This window comes from Vigna angularis, chromosome 1 (assembly GCF_016808095.1).
Source record: "Vigna angularis cultivar LongXiaoDou No.4 chromosome 1, ASM1680809v1, whole genome shotgun sequence".
In the NCBI taxonomy this organism is placed as follows: domain Eukaryota; kingdom Viridiplantae; phylum Streptophyta; class Magnoliopsida; order Fabales; family Fabaceae; genus Vigna; species Vigna angularis.
The window spans coordinates 7,019,510-7,039,926 of record NC_068970.1 but is presented as its reverse complement, the minus strand read 5'-3'; the positions used below and the strand labels follow the sequence as shown (position 1 = coordinate 7,039,926).

Here is a 20,417-nt window from a genome sequence, read left to right as displayed (position 1 = left end):
TACTCATATAAGGTGAACGAGAACATGTTATTCTTTGAGCAAGCTTGAACGAGGGGTTTTCAATGAATAAAACATTTCATCTTATTAAAATGCCAATTACCATACTTTTCTTTATCCGTATCCAATACTGCTTTGGGAAAGACTTTAGAACATAACTGTTTTTATTCCCAATCACTGTTCAGTTATGATTATCGAAAAATAGGTTAGAGCATCGTATTTCATCAAAGTTGTAAGATTGTGTTCAAACCAATCGATTAATTCTAACCAGTTCAAGTTGACATCAGTCAAAGTATTCTGTCCCAAAAAAATTAAAGCTGTTCAAAAAAGAAATTTCTGAATTAATAATTGAAAAGCACAAATTGGTACGGGCTGCAATTGGATATAAACCTCTAAAAACCACAAAAAATTGAGTTAAAATTAATTGTGGAAAACTACACAGTGTAGTGAGGTAAATTCGATTTTTTTTTTCTTTCGTGTCATCGCCAATGGACCTAAAACAATCCAAATATCATCTTTTCAAAGAGAAAAAAAGCCAATGGACCTAAAACAATCCAAATATCATCTTTTCAAAGATAGAAAAGCCCATTTGATCCTGTGTTGGTACTTTAATTCGATCCTGTGTTGGTACTTTAATGACACGGTTTAATTATTGTTGGAGATATATGATTCTTAATAATGGGAAAGAACAAAAGATGTCTGGTAAAATATATTCATAATTGATTATTAAATTTGTAACAACTTTACTGCAAAAACTTTTACACCAAATAATGCTGTTTTTAGAGAAGAAGAAAATCACCAAAAATACAAGATTTTGTTCCTTCTAGTTTGATTTGTTGCAAACCTCAAAAGGTTTCCTCCACCAAGACCAATTATTCAGTTTTTAAATTTTAAACATAGTTGGGTCCCTTTCAGACAAAAATGTGTGTCTTGGATAAGAATGTAATGTCAGCATGATAATCTGAAGACCCTATACTCATTAACTTTTGTTCTCACAACCGGAAATAACGAGGAAACTGTCCGCCAATGCCATAGAAAGTTGCTAGTTTTGCTCAAGAAAGTTAGTCAAAATAAGCAACACATTTTTGAGTTCCGATGTGGTACTATTCTATTACTCCCCTTAATTTTCCTAATTCGAAACATCATATACTCAAGTTAGTCTTATAACACGTATTATTTATTAATATTTGATAAATTTCACAAATGTTTAGAATGAAATTATCAACCACCGAATATTAAAAGGGTCACAAGTAATATAATATAATTATAGGTACCATGCGAGTCTCAGCATTATACCAGACGACAATTTAAAAAGAAGTGATGTATGTACTCGTCAAAGAAACCAAACAAATAAAAAAATAAAAAATAAAACACAGTAGCAGATTGATAGAAAAGGCCAGTCCCTGGCTCAAGCTTTCTTGATGATAAAATCTGGTGCAATCAAAATTTCACACACGGAATTATTTAGTAATTTTATAATATGATGAAAAAGTTCATAGTTAGTTAGTGCAAAAATTCCTTGGAAGGAAAGGGCAATAAATGTATGATACACATTACGATAATGATTGAGATGTTTTATTTTTGGTTGGACAGAAAGGACGGTAGAAAGAAAGATGAATTGGAATATTGGGTTTTAGAATATTAGTTGTTCACTTATATTTGAAATAAAAAGCGAAGCAGATGATGCACTTGATCACGCTGCTTATTTTAATGGTTTGTTGAAGTTAACGATAACTACAAATGATGAAGGTTGTCAATTTGTGTCTTGTGCTTTTGAAATTGCTTAGTATAGATAAGGCCTTTGTTAGTGTTAGCGTGGAAATAAGATATCAAAGTCTTTGTCATTCGCCTTATCTCCCAATTTTTTTCTTTTCTTGCTCAAAGACCAAAAAGTTGCATTCTAGCCTGTCCAAGGGGAACACTAAGGCCTAAAAGACAAAGAATCTTAATATAGATTAGTTATTAGTAATAATATTCTTTGGTATACAAAGCATAAGAAATTAGATAATGCCTTATACTTTGAATATTCCACTCTTCCTAATATTCAAAAGTTTCGTCTCAATTATCTATGCATTGTATTAGTTAAAGTCCGATATTTGTTAGTACAGATCGTGAACTTTTGTGTATAAGGTGGAAAGAGACCTTCTTTGCTGGCTGGCCTACTCACACAAATTCATTTCATGGAATTTTTTATTTGGCAGTATTTAAAACCAGTTTGTTAGGTGTCCTATATAAATATAAATTAATCTCAATTTCCCATTTATGTAAATGATTGGAAGATAATGTTCAAAGTTATTCATCATGTTATCTTTGCAGCTATAGGTGACATGTTAATAGTAAGTTACATTCTCATTTATGTGAATTTTAAATCATGCTATTTTTTTTATATTCCCAATATATTTTTTAAGTACAGGTGATGGTGAGTTCAATGTGGTGAGAGTAGAGGAGATGATGAGGTCAATGTGGAGTTGGAAAGCATATCTCATGTTTTAGTCCAAACAAGATTGTTATAAATCACATTCATCACTTTCTCACCTAATTTTGTCCTACTTAAAAATAAATTTCAAAACTAAAAAAAAAATATTTTCAAATATTTTATTATTGGCTTCAACATAAGGACTTCAAGAAGGTGGCTTAAAAGGTTGAGTCAATTGGTGAATCAGTCTAGAATATTAATTATAAAATGAACGATTTTTTTTAAAACTATAAATTAGAATGTTTATGGTAAATTAATGCTCTGATATGTTATAATTGTAAAAAATATTGATGTCTTTCCTTATGTGTAATAATACTATTTTCTTTATCAAATAAGCGTGTCATGGATAATTGTTGCAAAATATCAAAGATTTATTCATATATAAAGTGAAAAAGTATTTGGATATCTTTTTAGTTATTAACATATTATTTTGAATATCTTTCTTTAAATATTTGATGAGAGAGTATGCTTTTTTTGCAAATTAAAGAAACAAGAAAGATAAAAGATAGAAAGATTGTACTAAATATTTTATATTGATTCAAATCTTTCCTATTTCACATCCAATGTTAATCACTTGAAAATATTGATATTATAGCCACAACAAACTTATAAAAAGGGCAATCACACTTTTAAATAATGCACTTACAATCTATTGAACCTCTAAAGATATACAAACATTTTTACAAGCACATCAATACAAGATGAAATACAAATCAACAAAAGAAAATGTCATGTTTTTATGATGAATACTAAGGATTAAATTAGCCAAGACCAAGCAAAATATTAAGTCTACATCCTTTTCTAGTATTTTTCAATGATTTCTCATGAAATATGATGTTCTTTAAAATTTTCTTGACAATGTTTATTAATATCTTAAAGTGTATCAACTTTGTAAAACTATTTTTGGTTTAAAAAAGATCATGAAAATTGTTGACAAAAAGCTTTGATTTAATTCATTAATTTAAGTGATGATAAATTATCTTGTTCTTAGTTATTTTTGGAAACAGAACTAAAAACAATATAATTAATTAATGCTTCACTTAATCAATTATTTGCAAAAAAACATAAAAAAATATTATAAGGATAACAAATCATGTTAAGTAATAAACAAGAGTAAATCAACAATCAAGAACTTTTAAAAATAATGTATTGTCTTGTTAATAATTGATTAATACTAAAGATATTTAATTAATGGTTAAAAAACAAATTATTAAAATATTCTTAAAATAATTTGTAAAATTTGTTAAAATATTTTCATAACCATGTCGTATAAGTTTTGCCTTTTTTAACTTTAATCCACACATTACTTATATGCAACACATAATACAAAATAATTGATGACATTGTTCATCACTAAAACATATTTGACACTTCAATTTATTTGATCATTTTGATTAATATTTTTAATATTGGTTGCTAAATTAAATACAATTGACGAATCTGAACTTAAAAGAAAACATCACAGCTTGTGGAGTTGGTTAGTAATAGTGAGGTAAATATTTGTTTTCATAATTTTTTTTCATACCTTTTATATTGTTATATTTGTTATCTTCAATTTTATGAAATGAAATAATAGGGTACGAACGAGTTTATGAGTCTAACACTAAAAAATATTTTTTTAAGGTGGATGAATTTTCATTTGAAGAAATCAGGTTACAAGAACATAGTCACAAACTTCTCCTCTAATGTTAGGGTAATTGAGTAATTTTGAAACATAAATGTAGCTATGCTATGTTATATATGATGTTAATATGTGTTTTCTTCATATGAGAGGTCTCTGGAATAATAATTTGTTGATTAAATTTATTGTTGAAAATTGGAACTTTTAGTGTTATAGTATTAATGAACTGAAGGAGCTTGATATCTTTTTCATCTAATGTAAAATAGGAGATAAATAACTTTAATCTTCATTATTAATAAAATGAACTATGTCATGAGGAAGTTTTTGAGTAAAGCACATTTCTTACAAGATTCTTTGTATACTTTTTCTACTGCAGGAAATCATTTAGTATTATAAACTATAAATTATAGCAAAACCCTTTTGAGCAAAGTTTATGCATATAGCTTTTTTTTTAACATGTATGATTTTGACAATGTAGAATACATAAGTTTATGCTCACTTTCTAAATCTTTTTGCACCTAAATACACTAATTCATCCACATTGGATGTAAAAAATCTTTATGAATGAGCAAAATTAATTCTTGAACATGTTGATAAGATGGATTCTAGTGTACTAGAATGCTTCTGATTGATAATTAAATATTGTACTAAATGAAGATTTTGCATTAAAAAAAATACACATTATATTTTTTATGGGTTATAACTGATGTAATAGCTTATGATTATATTTTTTCAACCAGATACCTCTCTTCATAAAATATTATAATGAAAAAATTTGCATTAATAAAAAAAAATTATATCTTAAGATTACTTTGGAAAAAGAAAATTATATACCTAAAATAAAATAATCACCTTTATTTTATTATAGATAAAAAATGCCTATGACAGACCGATTGAAAAAAAAAGTTCAAAAAGAATAATTCTGAACTTAATTAGCTGGTCCATTTAATAACATTTGAAAACTTACCAATTAGCTTCATAGGTAACTACTCTAACTTATATAATCAGATATTTTCAATTTAACATCTATTATTATTTCTCACATTAGCAGTCACCAACAACCTACGTTAGGTTGGATTATTAATTTAATGTATCAATCAAGCTGGCTACCATACAAGATCCTTTCGTTCAGTTTACACGTATTAAAAGTTTTTTTTTTAAAATCAATTACTTATAATTCTCATAAATTCATTTTTTATATATTTTTGTTTAATTAATTTAAACTTGTCACTAAAGTAATATCTCTTGACTAAGTTGGTTTATTTTAAAATATAAAAAGATTGAGAGCGTGAAACGAATGTTTGTATTTGTTAGCTCAAAACAAGATTTGTGTCACTCCTTGGTGCTGATAACTATATACTAGTCATTCGACTTTTTTTGTAAGTATTAAATAATCTTAAACCAAAGTTTTTTATTTGACATATTTTTATTATTAGCATTTTATCCATGTGTGGAAATACCGTTAAAGTTTTATACAAATATAAAATATTATTGTATTAACGATATTTTAAAATAAAATTTATTTGTATTTTGCTTTAGAATTTATGTGAGTACATTTTTGTGTTTGATATTTTTAATTTAGTTATGAATGAATTCCTTTTAATTGCAACTATATTCTTGTTTTAAACAGTTCAAACTTCAAATTTTAAAAAAATGTGTCTTAATAACTCTTTACACTAATGGATCTTAACTTTGTAGAACCCATAAGAGTTCCATATACAAATGTTAAAAGTTATACTATACTATTATATTAAAAATTTCAAAATTGTAATCATCAATCAGGTTTTATGATTATTTTTATTTCATATTTTTCAATAAATTAACATTATCATAATTGATAAAATACTTTATGTCAACTTTATTTTTGTATAGCCATTAATATAATAATAATTTTGTTGCAAGTTTAATTTTTATTAAAAACTTGATATTTTAAGATGCTTTTCAAGCTCTAAACTTATATGAGGGAGAATTTTTTTTTATCTTGAAAATGGGAGTTAATGATCTAATTTTTTTTATTGTTTTTACATATTGATTCGAGGATTAATTTTTAAATTGGTTGTTTCATTGAGCTAATTTTCATTACGATAATAATATTTTGACAATATTTTGTTTGACAATATTTTAATATCATTTACATGTTATTGTTATTCTGGTTCAAAACTATTTTATAATCAATAACAATAATTCTAAACATCAACATGGATCAATTTCAGAATAACACGTAAATATTGTCAAAAAATTATTCTAAAAAAAATGTTATGAAAGTATCATTATATTTTTCTTTAAACATGTAACGTGATCTTTGAATGGGCAACTGGTTAAGTGGTTTGTCGAAATCTTGATTCAACATCCAACTTCGTTGTTATTTTCATTTATTGAAATTTCTGATTTAATTGATGGAGTCAAAGAAAACGTTTGAAAGTTGGTTTTGTCCAAATCTTTACTCAAACTTTCTCATTTTTCCATATTCATTGTTTAAATCCCCTTTTGACAATTTCTATTACCTAATTTTTAGTGGGCATCCAACCTGGTCGTTATTGCCATTTATTAAATCTTTCTAATTTAGGTGACGGACTAAAACAAATTCTGATTCAAAGTTCATTTTATCTTTACTTTCTCCTTTTGCACGTTAATTTTTAGGATCTTTTATTCCTCATTAATATAATAAAATAAAATTTAGTTATTGAAAAAAATATTACAAGTAATATTGTGTAAATTTTTTTTATTGTGAATAATAATTTAAGTTTAAAAAAGTAGTTATCATAATACAAAAGTAAATCATTTTTTTTACAATAAATAATTATTCGAAGTAGTTATACAATGATAAAACTGAAACATAATTTTTTATTATGAATAATTATTTAAATTTAAAAAGTAATAACTAAGAGAATAAAATCTAAAAAAACAAAATAGGCATTACAGAAGTGTATCATCTTTATATAATAAAGTAATAAATAATTTTATTTAAACACAAAACAAAAAATAATAAAATTATAATTATAGAAATAAATATAAATAATTTTTACAAATTAATTATACATTTTGTAGATGATTTTTATTTACTTACTATATGATTTTTAATTATTTAATTAAGAAAAATAGTTAAATTAAAAAAGGCTAGATTTAAAAAATTAGTTAAATTTAAATAAAACAGCTTGAAGGTTAAAAGCAAAAACAAAATAAACACAAAAGAAAGTTCTTTACATACTTTTATATATATATATATATATATATATATATATATATATATATATATATATATATATATATATATATAACACGTCAAATTTGAATTAAAAATATTATAGTTATTTACTTTTAAAGTTCAAAAGTTAAAATCTATTTAAATTTAAGAAAAAACGAAATCCAATTTTAGAAACTACAAAGATATTTAATTTGTTTTTTCATATTAAAGAAAGAATATGTTAAAAGAGAAAAAGTTTATAAAACTGAAAATTTTAATATAAACTAAGAAATAAACATCTAACTTTTATATAATAAAATTTATTTCTTATTTATTTTAAAATCTATTATTAAAATATTTATTTTAAAGTTTATTAAAATATTTATTTTAAAGTTTATTAAAATATTTCAGATTGTTATCAATTTTCATATAAAATAAGTGAAAGGGTAATTATGCCACTAAACTGAAAAATATAACAAACGTATATTTAACCAAAATTTCCTTAAAATAATTTTAAAAAGTATATCTACTAAACCCATATGAAATATTTTGTAGCTCTCAATATGTTTGGAACGACTTATAAGAAAATCATATTTTATATAAAATTAGAACATTTTTTTTATGTATAGTATGTCATGTTAAAAAGTGATATGCGGTTTCTTGTAACCTCAGAATCATCATTTAACTACAGACTCGTAATTTGAAAGTCTGTCTCTTTTTGAAATTTAGTTCAATATTTCACTAATCAAGTTACTTGGTGCATTCCTAATAAAAGATTTGTACGTTTAATTAATTCCTTATTAGTTAGGGTGTATTAATTGTTTACATTATTAATGAGTTTAAAATAAGATTATATGAAAGGTTACAGAAGGTGGAGGGTGAGAATGTTGTTGAATCATGGGTGGTCTGTGCCTAACGAAAAGATCTATGAAAAATAAAAAAAATAAAACGATAAGGATTTAATAAGAAAAGAAGGAAAAGATGAAAAAGCGGGGAATGGTGGGTCCGAAGTTCGGAGGCAAAAAATTGAAGTTACAGCAGAAGATGCCGGCCACGTGAATGGGTAAACTAAAAAAAGAAAAAAAAATAAAAGAGGTTGTAGATAAAGTGGGGTCCACAGAGCCACGTACAATGTGAGGGAGAGGTGGGGCCCACTCTATCCATATGTTCAAAGTTGCATCTCTATCCTTTTTACTAATTCTCACAAGTCACAGGCGCGGGCCCACTGACATCTTCGCTCTGAAATCATCAACAGTAACGCCCCTATTCTCACACGTGTCGCACCTTCTTTTCACCTCTCTCCTCTCAGGATAACCCTCTCCCCAAGTCAACTCATCCACTACACAACAAACTCTTTTTTAGTTATATAAGTCTTTGCCCATAAAACCAAAATCTATTTCTTTTTTTTCCATATTTAGAAAAGGAGGTTTTTAAAAACCAATAAATATTTTTACAATACTCTCCTATTACCACGTCTATTAGATATTTTGAAAAGCTTCCATAGAAATTATTATTTTTTAGAACGTTTAAAAGAGTTTTAATAAACGGTTATATAGTCTTTATGAATAAATAATGATTAAAAGGTGTATTTGTCGGTGCTTTTACTTTATCATTTATGAAGGTAAGCGTGAGTCGAAGGGATCGGTGAAAGAGAAAATTATGAACATCCAAATTAATTAAGGATTTACGACTGGCTTATTTTATTTTAGGTTGACTATTATTATTTTTTTAAAATTTCATGCTTTACCTGTTGTTTTTGCAAATATTTCCGGGATCGAGAGACTGACATGCTGACATGTCTGGATCGCTCGCTTGTTTTCAAACTCTTGTTATTAGCTGATCGGTATTGGTACCGATCAATCGGTCTTCTTTCTAACGATGAAAGATGTATCTAAGAAAAGCACTTCAACGCTCAAGTTAGGTGTGTGGTTGAAGAGTATTTACTCTTAATAAGACAATCAGTGCTTGATAGACACTGTTTGAATATTTGGAGAGTAGGGGAGAGTGTATAATGCTTAAGTGAAAACGTACTTGAATTTCGGCCGTGACTTTGTATTTATAATTTATCTCATGGATCCTGAGCTGATACAAGCCCAATAAAATATAAACAGAATAAGATATAAACATATTACATGAAAATCTGGTTGGTTGTTTATAACCTGCTTATCAATATCTTTAATTAGATATTTTTTTATTATTTTATCATCTGCTGGATTGTTGGCCCAACGATAGCTTAAGCTCTAACCCAATTGCAGTCCAATCTTTGACTTGAGTGGATGGACCGAACGGTGCTGAATGTTAACCGTTCGGCCTCCACTGGGTACGATACATTATGCCCCCCAAGTCCGAGTTAAGCGTTCGGCTTTAGCCGTGGTTAACTATAGGACTTATGAGTTTGAGGAAGACTGTTTTTCCTATAGTGAGGAGCTCGCTTTCCATGTAAACATGAAACGAGAAGGATTTACCTTCCGGCCTTCAACATGAACCGAGAGGGATTTACCTCTCGGCCTTCAACATAAACCGAGAGGGATTTACCTCTCGACCTTCAACATGAACCGAGAGGGATTTATCTCTCAACCTTCAACATGAACCGAGAGGGATTTACCTCTCGGTCTTTGACTTTGACCTAGGAGTTCCTCCTAGGGAGCGGGTTTTACCGTTCGATTTATAGTACACGGGGGACTGTCTTCACCGTTCGATTTATAACTTTAGTTGGTTGGCGAAAGGGTTTTACCTCTCGGCCGAGAGGGATCGATTTACCTCTTGGTCTTTGACTTCAGATTGTTGACGAGAGGGATTTACTCTCGGCTGAAAGGGATTTACCTCTCGGTCTTTGATTTTGACCTAGGAGTTCATCCTAGGGAACGAGCTTTACCGTTCGGCTTTGAAAAGGCTTTACCTCTCTACTTTGAGCTAGGAGTTCTTCCTAGTGGACGAGCTTTACCGTTCAGCTTTGAGAGCGCTTTACCTCTTTGCTTTGAGCTAGGAGTGCTTCCTAGTGAACGGGCTTTACCGTTCGGCTTAGAGAGGGCTTTACCTCTCTACTTTGAGCTAGGAGTGCTTCCTAGTGAACGAGCTTTACCGTTCGACTTTGAGAGGACTTTACCTCTCTGCTTTGATCTAGGAGTGCTTCCTAGTGAACGGGCTTTACTGTTCGACTTTAAGAGGGCTTTACCTCTCTGCTTTGATCTAGGAGTGCTTCCTAGTGAACGAGCTTTATCGTTCGGCTTTGAGAGAGCTTTTCCTCTCTTCTTTGAGCTTCATATTGTTGGCGAGCGGGATTTACCTCTCGGCCGAGAGGGATTTACCTCTCGATTTTCGACTTCAGATTGTTGACGAGAGGGATTTACCTCTCGGTCTTTGACCTAGGAATCGCTGGAGAATTTCCTAATGGATGAGAGGGATTTACCTCGCGGTTCTTGCCCTCCTCTTCGACGAGTGGTTTGTATGGTCCTGACACCTGCATTGTGAAGCCGAACGGCTGAATACTAGTGAGGCCGAATGGCCGAGCTGTTGCACGGTTGAACACTTGATGCCAAATTTGGCTAGGTGGTAAGTGTGTCATTAAATCTTTAAACAATATTATAATATTCAATTAAATCATATAATAAAGTGAATTTATATCGAAATAATTATCTGTAAAGCCGTAGAAGCTTGTTGACGTTGATGTTGAGGCTGCGTCCTTGTCTGGTTCCTTGCGGTTTCAGTAGGATGCCCCCTGGCTTCACGGTGGGCGCCAAATGTTTCTACAAATATTTTCGGGACTGAGAGACTGGCCTGCTGATGTGTCTGGACCGCTCGCTCGCTTCCAAACTCCTGCTATTGGCCGACCGATATTGGCACCGATCGATCGGTCTTCTTCTTGACGAGAGAGGATGTACCTGCAAAAGACACTCTGACGCTCAAGTTAGGCTTGTGGTTGAAGAGTATTTACTCTTAATAAGACAATTAGTGCTTGATTGACACTGTTTGAATATTTGGAGAGTATGGGAGAATGTATAATGCTTAAGTGAAAATGTACCTGGATTTCGGTCCTGACTTTGTATTTATAATTTACCTCATGGATCCTTTGTTGATACAAGCCCAATAAAATATAAACAAAATAAGATATAAACAGATTACCTGAAAATTCGGTTGGTTGTTTATAACATGTTTATCAATATCTTTAATTAAATATTCTTTGATTATTTTATCATCTGCTGGACTGTTGGCCCAACAATAGCTAGACTGTTGGCCCAACGATAGCTTAAACGCTTACCTAATTACGATTCAATTTTTAACTTGAGTGGATAGACCAAACGGTACTAAATGTTAACCTTCGGCGTCCCATGAGTACGGTACACTTGTATTTTGAAAAAGAGGTGTTATGATGAAGGAGTGTGTGAAGAAGAACGTGCGATGTTTGGTTTCGAGGGAGTGAAGGGTTAATGTGGAATTAAAAGATTAGTCTTAATATAAAAAAAAAGGCGTGGGTGCCAAGTCAGCAGTCAAAAGTTGTCCGTGAACGAAAGACGACACCCACACGCCACGTTCTTTGAGCACACATCCACGTGGCCACTTCTAGGAACTCCTTTTACCTTTCCATCTCACCAAATATCAACGTCATTTCTCGCCACCCACACCCAAAACAAAAATTGCAAAAAAAAAAATCTTCCCAACTAACGCTTCATTTGTAACAGCTAATGAAAACAGGTATTATATAGAAGTGGAAGATGGGTTTTATTTGAATTACTAGATATGTAGAGAAAAAGAAAAAAGATAAGATAAAATTCGATTTTTTATACAAAAACATGAAAAATAATAATGAATTAAGAAAAAATAAATATGTTTTAAAGAGACATCATAATTATTTATGGATGTAATTTTTGAATAACTATAAAAATTAAACATGGAGCAAAGTTGTTGCGTTGAAACGAAAGAGAAGTGATAAAAGTAGAAAGCATCCGTGTGAACATGGATTAGGATGTTGTTGGCGACCCAGGAATCGATTTTGCTTTTTCTCTTTTAAACGTTTCCATTTTTCCCACCTGTCCATCATATCCCTCATTTCTATCCACTTTCCGACTCCTGCATTCAACCACACTTATCTACGATTATTCTCATCACTTTTAATTATTAAATTAATTAATTATATTATACATTCTATCTCTACAATTTATGAAACCATTTTTAACTGACCTGTACGTTATTGCAATTTAAATAGTAGTGGTAGTAGGTAAAATAGTCAATGCCATAAATAACGTTATCCTCTCATGTGTAGTAATCTCTTTACTAATGTGCAGATATGCATGATTTCATATTCATGTGTGTAAGAAAGTTTATATTAGTAAAAAAATAATCTTTAGTAGTATTTCATATTGATCTATCCTTAGTTCTGACTGAGAAACCGCCACATTAAAAAAGTCTTTCATCTCTAATTCTAACATTGGTCTTATATTAATTAACTTTTGGAACGTGCTGTCGACAATTATATTCAAAATCAATAAAAATAATTATTGAATAAAATCTGTATATGGTAATAAGAATGGAGACGTTGTTTCTCTTACGTTGCCGTAAAGACCACGTGATCCTATGAATTGGCATTCAATTCATATTTCCCTTTTTTCATCTTTTAATACAGCTACATCCTTATCCGCTTCTACCGGCTATAACCCGTAAACTTCCCACCCCCGTAAACAAAACTATAGCACAGTAAGGTAATAAATGAAGGATAACGCCATCATAGGGAAGAGAGAGAGAGTAGTCGGTTACAGTCAGCAATGAGCAGAGAGAAGAATCGTGAATTAGGAAACTGAGATGAGAGAACAAGAAACGCGAACCGTTGGATGAAGGTGTTTACTCAAAAAAAACCGGTTGAGTTTTCCTTCACTTGGTTCTTATCCTCGCTGGTTTCATAGTCTTCTTGCAGACAAAAACGCCACCCACGCTCTTCCACCATGGCAGGTGCATCAGTATCTGGGATTTCCATCACTCAAAGATCCATCTTTCTCTAATAACACCATCATCTCAATCACAACAACAGAAGAAGCGTCACCCCCCCTTCAACAAAAATCCTCTTTTCTTTTCGTTGCTATATTCGTTTCTTTCCGGACAATGCTGTCAAGATCTTGCTTGGGGCTGTTAAATTTGGTATCGGTGGATGATTACCAAGCGCTGGCTCGGGTTCCGCGGGTGGTGACCACGGTTGCTGGAGACGTGGCGGAGTTGGACATGAACGGCATGGAGAATTCTGGATTGGACGAGGTAGTTTCGCCGGTGCCGCGCGAGAGGCGGGTCGTGGTGGCGAATCAGTTACCGATACGCGCATTTCGTGAGGGGAAGAAATGGAGGTTCGAGTGGGACAGAGACAGCCTGGTCCTTCAGCTTAAAGATGGGTTCCCTTCGGATGTGGAAGTGTTGTACGTTGGTTCATTGAAAGCAGAGATCGAAGCGAGCGAACAAGAAGAAGTGGCTCAGTTGCTCCTCGAAAGGTTCCGCTGCGTCCCAACGTTTATACCCCCAGAGGTTCACAACAAATTCTACCATGGTTTCTGCAAGCATTACCTGTGGCCTCTCTTCCACTACATGCTACCCATGTCGCCGAGTCAGGGCGCGCACTTCGACCGCGACCAGTGGAAGGCCTACGTCCTGGCCAACAAGATCTTCGCCGACAAGGTCACCGAGGTTATCAACCCAGACGAGGATTATGTCTGGGTCCACGATTACCACCTCATGATCCTCCCCACTTTTCTCCGGAAGCGGTTCCACCGCGTGAAGCTGGGGTTCTTCTTGCACAACACGTTTCCGTCCTCGGAGATATACAGGACTTTGCCGGTGCGCGAGGACATTCTCCGGGCGTTTCTCAACTGCGATTTGGTCGGCTTCCACACCTTCGACTACGCGCGGCATTTTTTGTCGTGTTGCAGCAGAATGTTGGGGCTGGATTACGAGTCCAAGAGGGGTTACATTGGTTTGGATTACTATGGTAGGACCGTGACGATTAAGATCCTCCCCGCGGGGATCCACATGGGCCTCTTGGAGTCGGTGTTGTCGTTGCCGCAGACCGCAAAAAGGGTGAAAGAATTGAAGAAGGAGTACGAGGGGAAGGTTGTGATATTGGGGGTGGATGACATGGACTTGTTCAAGGGGATTAGTTTGAAGTTCCTGGCTTTGGGGAAGCTTTTGGAAGTGGACGAAGGATTGCGGGGTCGTGTTGTGTTGGTTCAGATTCTGAACGCTGCCAGGAGCAGAGGGAAGGATATTCAGGACGTGAAGAGCGAGAGCGAGGCTATTGCGAGGGATATCAATGAGAAGTATTCGCAACCGGGGTACAAGCCTATTGTTTTTGTGAATGGACCAATTTCCACGCAGGAGAAGGCAGCTTATTACTCCATTGCCGAGTGTTGCGTCGTGAATGCTGTGAGGGATGGGATGAATTTGGTGCCTTACGAATACACTGTGTGTAGGCAGGGGACTGTTGCTTTGGATAAAGCTCTTGGGGTTGAAGGCGAGGATAAAAAATCCCTTAAACAGAGCGTTATAATTGTGTCTGAGTTCATAGGGTGTTCCCCTTCTCTCAGTGGAGCCATCAGGGTTAATCCGTGGAACATTGATGAAGTCGCTGAGGCAATGAATTCAGCTGTAACAATGTCGGAGGCAGAGAAGCATTTGCGCCATGAGAAGCATTACAAGTACATTAGCTCTCATGACGTGGCTTACTGGGCAAGGAGTTTTGATCAAGATTTAGATAGAGCATGTAGGGAGCATTATTCCAAGAGGTACTGGGGTGTTGGGTTCGGATTGGGGTTTAGAATTGTTGCTCTGGATCCTACCTTTAGGAAGCTCTCTGTAGATCACATTGCCTCTGCGTATAGAGATACACACAGTCGGTTGATCCTTTTGGACTACGATGGCACCATGATGCCACAGGCCTCAATAAACAAGACTCCAAGCGTGGAAGTTATTTCTGTCTTGAATTACTTATGCAGTGACCCCGAAAATATGGTGTTCATTGTGAGCGGCAGGGATAAGGATTGCTTGAGCAAATGGTTTTCTCCCTGTGAGAAATTGGGTCTCTCTGCTGAGCACGGTTACTTCACTAGGTACATTGAATTTTCATGTTGTCGAAGATTGGTAAATGTTCGGTTTTGATGTTTCTTGATGTGATATCATCTTTTCGTTTTTCATTTGTTTGCAGGTGGAGTATGAATTCTCCTTGGGAGACTTGCGGATTGGCAATCGATTGTGAATGGAAAATGATTGCAGAACCTGTGATGGCGCTTTATACAGAAGCAACGGATGGTTCCTTCATTGAACACAAGGAAAGCGCAATGGTGTGGCATCATCAAGAAGCAGATCCTTATTTTGGATCATGCCAAGCAAAAGAGCTTCTTGATCACTTGGAGAGTGTGCTGGCCAATGAGTCAGTGGTGGTTACAAGGGGACAACATATAGTTGAAGTTAAACCTCAGGTAGTACTTAACTTAGGGCCTAAATGCGTATATGTTTGCTTACACAATAGTTTGTTTTGTTAGGAAAGACGGAGAAAAGGTTTTCCTTCTTTATATGGGATGAAAGTTGTTTATCGAGGTGATGTTTGTGATGGTGATTCGTTGAATTATTTGTTGTATGAAATGCAGGGTGTGAGCAAGGGTAAAGTGGTGGAAGACATTATTTCAACCATGAGAAGTAAGGGAAAGTCACCTGATTTTCTACTATGCATAGGAGATGATCGCTCAGATGAAGATATGTTCGAAAGTATTGCTCGTTCAGTGTCTAATCCAGCTCTGCCAACCATAGCCAAAGTGTTTGCATGCACTGTTGGACAAAAACCAAGTATGGCAAAATACTATTTGGATGATACTAACGAAGTAATCAATTTGCTTGAAGGACTTGCGTGCCCATCAACAACATCCTCATCCACAATAACTTCTCAGGCATTGTGAGGAACATTATAGAAAGTGATACAGAAAACAATCTTTGTACAGAATGATACTTTCATAGGATGATTTTAAAAGGTCAATACTTAGAAATTCACAGTTTAGCTGATTCATGTTCTTCACATAACTCGCAGTAAATTTTTTTTCGTTTTTGTATGAAACAAGGATTGAGTTTCTTCACGGTTCAATAAAAAACATGCCTAACAGCACTCTTTCAACAATAAAATAAGGTTTTGTTCAACAATAAGATAAAGTTTTGAGGAGACAACTAATTTTCTTGACAATGACCAAAATGGGTAGGTTGATTAGGTCTTGGGCAGTGGATGTCCATTTTACGAAGTAAAATTTTACCATTACCCAATTATTTTCGTTGACTGGCTGCGGAAGTTTCCTTGGTTTCTGAACGAAAACCGGAACTTGCAATACTGAACTTCCTTCTTTTTTTTTAATGGTTGGGTGGTAGTTGCTTTGATGTTGCAAATTGTAAGGAAAAAGGTACAGCTTTTGGAGTTTAATTAAATTTAGGCACGAGGTTCATATGATGAGGGCTCAGATCATGCAGCTGTTGTCAGATTAGAAGTACTATTAATTCGTAACAGGCTGGCAAACTTGTTTTACCTTGCAAAGAACTTGTCATAGATGCTACGTTGTGCGGAAGAGTTAATTGTGAACCATCTACTTGAATCTTTTTACCAATGTACATCATAATAAGAACCAGGAATCAATGTTAACAGTAAATTTTGATAAATGAAATTATCACCAACCATAATCAGAATAAAATCACCAGATTTTCAAACCTCTCTGCCTTATCTTGTCGAGCCAGAAATTACTAACTTTTTTAGGTACTCACGTACTATTAAGACCGTAATTGGATAAAAGTTAGGAACGTCCTTTTAAAAATTCTAATGCACATATTGAACTATAAAACACAAAATAAATAAAGAAAAGTGTATTGTTTGGGAAGTTAGAGTATTTTTGAAGTCTCTGAATTGATGTCTAGATATACTATCAAACTCGTAAGCAGATAATTATAGTAAAATAGTACTCCTATAAGAATTATATGAATAACGGTAACAATTGTTAGTTAAGAGGAAGATAAGATGCAGTGTGAATGAAGTATGTTCTTATTCTTCATACCTAAAACTTTATATGTATTACTTTATTTTGTAAGTCCTTGCTCAAATGGAAGAACCACTTATTTTAGAACACCTTGAGTGGTAGTACATGCTGATAATTTTTGTTTTGAAATTTCAATGTGTCGACAGAAGTTTCTTATACAATATCCAACTACTTGCTCAAACTTTTCCATGTAAATGAACAATTTTCGTACCTAAAACTAATTTTATTGATTGACTTGAAAGTTCAGTAGATGATGAGTTATCTTGAAGCCTAATGATCCAATAAGATTTATCCAAGTAAACTAGCATTCTGAGCCATGGAGACAAAGACTTGGCTAGCATATTCAATTCATGTACCTAAGTATCATGAAATTGATCAATCACATAAAAGTTATATCCTAAGAATCCTATGTTATGTTGACACTTGGCAAGAAACCAAATGGAATTATCTTACTTATGTCATGTGACCCATTCTTGGGCATCACTTGTTTCTTCACAAGGAGCTGATGAGCTGTGAAAACAATGTACCCTGAAGTAGTAGATGAAGTTATCTTATAATTGAACAAAATTCAACCACAAATGATGGTTCCCTTGGATATCCCAATTCAATACAAAAAGGAGGTCAAAGTCAGTGAAACATGTGCGATAACTTTTTGTCCTGAAACTTCTTATGCTTCTTTTCGTTCATAAATTTGGAATATGATCAATCAATCTAGGAGTAGTCGACGTTGATGTTACATATGTCAATAGATACGCGAGCTGCGTGTCAAAGATAGAACTGTTTCAAACGATGACATGTGTTAAGGAACCGTTAGCCGGAAGGTTTCAATTTTTCCAACACATACTAGATCAGAATGGTGACTCATCCTGTCCTTCATGTGTCACGTATCATTGATTAATCTAGCATTATCTGCCACGGCATTTAGAACTGTGGAAATTTGTGGTTTAGACTGATTAGATGAGTTTCACTCAAATTTTAATTTATTATATCTCAAACGGTATGAATGGATTTAATTCGAATTCATCTGAATTCAATCATGCAGTGTGTACAATTTTTTTAAAGCTTAATTACATTTTTCTCTATTATTTATTTATTTTTGTTAATTTTACTCCTCCTATTAATAAAAAATATTGATAAAAAGTATTCAATTTTAAAATGTGATAATATGAAATTTTCAGAATTCAATCATGTCTTTCAATTTTGAAAAGTAGAATAATATGAAATTTTTATTTGTTAAAGTTTATGCACTTAGTATTATATTTGTAAGTTGTAACATTCGTTATAAATTATATATATTGAATATATGTTATTATGATTTGTGTAACATCCTAATTTGTTAGGATTTACCTATTAATTAAAAATATTATATAATTGATAAAAAACATAAACTAACATATAATTATATAAAATGTATTTACAAATCTTTCATAAAGAAATAAAATTAAATTTTTGAAAAATAATTAATACTTCATTAACTAGGAGATCTATACAATAAACAATATTATATATTACTTTCTCTAAAAAAACCACAAGCAGTCTTATTGTTTCACCATTCTCCCACTTGCATTATTCCTAGAATGAGTGTGTATAGCTCACATTTAAGAGTTAATTATGGTTTTGGTTAGAGATTTAAATTATTTAGGAGAATCTTATAAGTTTATAATCTTAACATTCTCTTATAATAGATTTCCTTTATGCTCTAATTGTTAAAAAAAAAAAAATGTAAACTCTTGAAGAGTTGAACTAATATAAAATTTTATGTGATTTTTTTTATTAATTTTGTTTGATAATATTTAATTCTTTAAAAGGTTGAAAATTTCGTTCAAAATTGTTTTAATACATTAGAAATTTTTCAAAAATGAATAAAATTATTTTTAAACTAATTCACTGCCTCTTGACTGAGATATATTGCTCCTACAAATCTAACAAATATAAATTTTAGTTTTCTAAAAATCGATAGGTTAATTGATTTATTAAATAGCTTGTAATTTGTTTCTGTTTTTTGCATTTGATTTTAAACTTATCATTTGTCTTTGTTATGGTTACAAATGTAATGATCTGTAAATAGATTAGGTGAAAAAATATATTATACTATAGACGGAAAAAAAATAATGTTTACAAATTAGAGGAAATATTTTTCTCTTATTGGAAATTTTTATATTATAAAGTATTGTATTAATTAAGGTAATAAGACACCAAATTATATGTAATTTCCTATTGACTTACCTCCACTCTAAATCAAATTGAGGTCAAATAGGTTTATAAAACAAAACTATAAAAACATGATGAAGTAGAAAAGTTTAAGTCTGAAGTAGTAGCTTACAAATGATGGAAAGTATATCAAAATTTCTACATGTTGAGCAATCGAGAGTCTTTGAGAAGAAAGATGAGCTTAATAAGTTGTATATATTAAGAAAAATTTTGTATAGACTAATAAAACAAACTCATTAGGCTCACAAAAAGTACATTAAAATTCTATGTCATCACCTTTGCAATATAAATAGCTTAACAAGTTACTTGAATTTAATGACACACAAAATTTTTAACTACTTTATGTCAGTTTAATATTTTCCTAATTATTGGCACAATCTTAAAACAAATGTTTGTTTGGAGAAGTAAAAAAAAATATTAAAAAACTCCATAGTATTTTTTTTTAATGTAGGCTTTTAATAGTTTTCCACTCCAATCAATCTAAGAGATTGTTATTTTTGTAGTGAATTTTTTAAAATCTTCTTCTTTTATACCCTTATCGGATAACCTCTTTCACTAATTTTATTTCTTTTTGTAAATTAAAGCATTTATAGTATCACCGATTTCTCGTCCATTAAATTTTTAACCAATTATACAATTCGAAAATGATTTTAAAAAAATTCTAGATTATAGAGTTTAGAAATCAAAAATAATTTTTAAAAGCTAAATAACTTTTAGATTATGCAATTCAAAGCCATTTTTTTAAACATCTTCAACCTTTTGAAAGTTATTTTTAAATTATAAATTACACACACAAAAAAAAAAACTTCTGGATTACAAAATTCAAAAAATAGAAACAGATATTTTTTTGTATACATTGGAGGTGTAAAGAGAAATATAAGGAGGTGCAGA

General features: G+C 31.9%; 1 protein-coding gene across 1 annotated transcript; it reads left to right on the top strand.

The window, feature by feature from the left end:
• Positions 1-12,955: 12,955 nt before the first annotated feature.
• Positions 12,956-16,305, top strand: LOC108321567 (probable alpha,alpha-trehalose-phosphate synthase [UDP-forming] 11). The gene is made up of 3 exons (XM_017553356.2): positions 12,956-15,359; positions 15,455-15,728; positions 15,897-16,305. Exons 1-3 carry the CDS (start codon positions 13,372-13,374, stop codon positions 16,200-16,202), a joined length of 2,568 nt encoding a protein of 855 aa, XP_017408845.1. The 5' UTR covers positions 12,956-13,371; the 3' UTR covers positions 16,203-16,305.
• The last annotated feature ends 4,112 nt before the right edge of the window (positions 16,306-20,417 follow it).

Excerpts from the sequence above, each read along its gene's own strand:
- LOC108321567 (XM_017553356.2), top strand. The coding sequence starts at position 13,372 with ATGCTGTCAAGATCTTGCTTGGGGCTGTTAAATTTGGTATCGGTGGAT. Across the intron at positions 15,360-15,454 it reads GAGCACGGTTACTTCACTAG|GTGGAGTATGAATTCTCCTT; the intron begins GTACATTGAATT and ends ATTTGTTTGCAG. Across the intron at positions 15,729-15,896 it reads TAGTTGAAGTTAAACCTCAG|GGTGTGAGCAAGGGTAAAGT; the intron begins GTAGTACTTAAC and ends TATGAAATGCAG.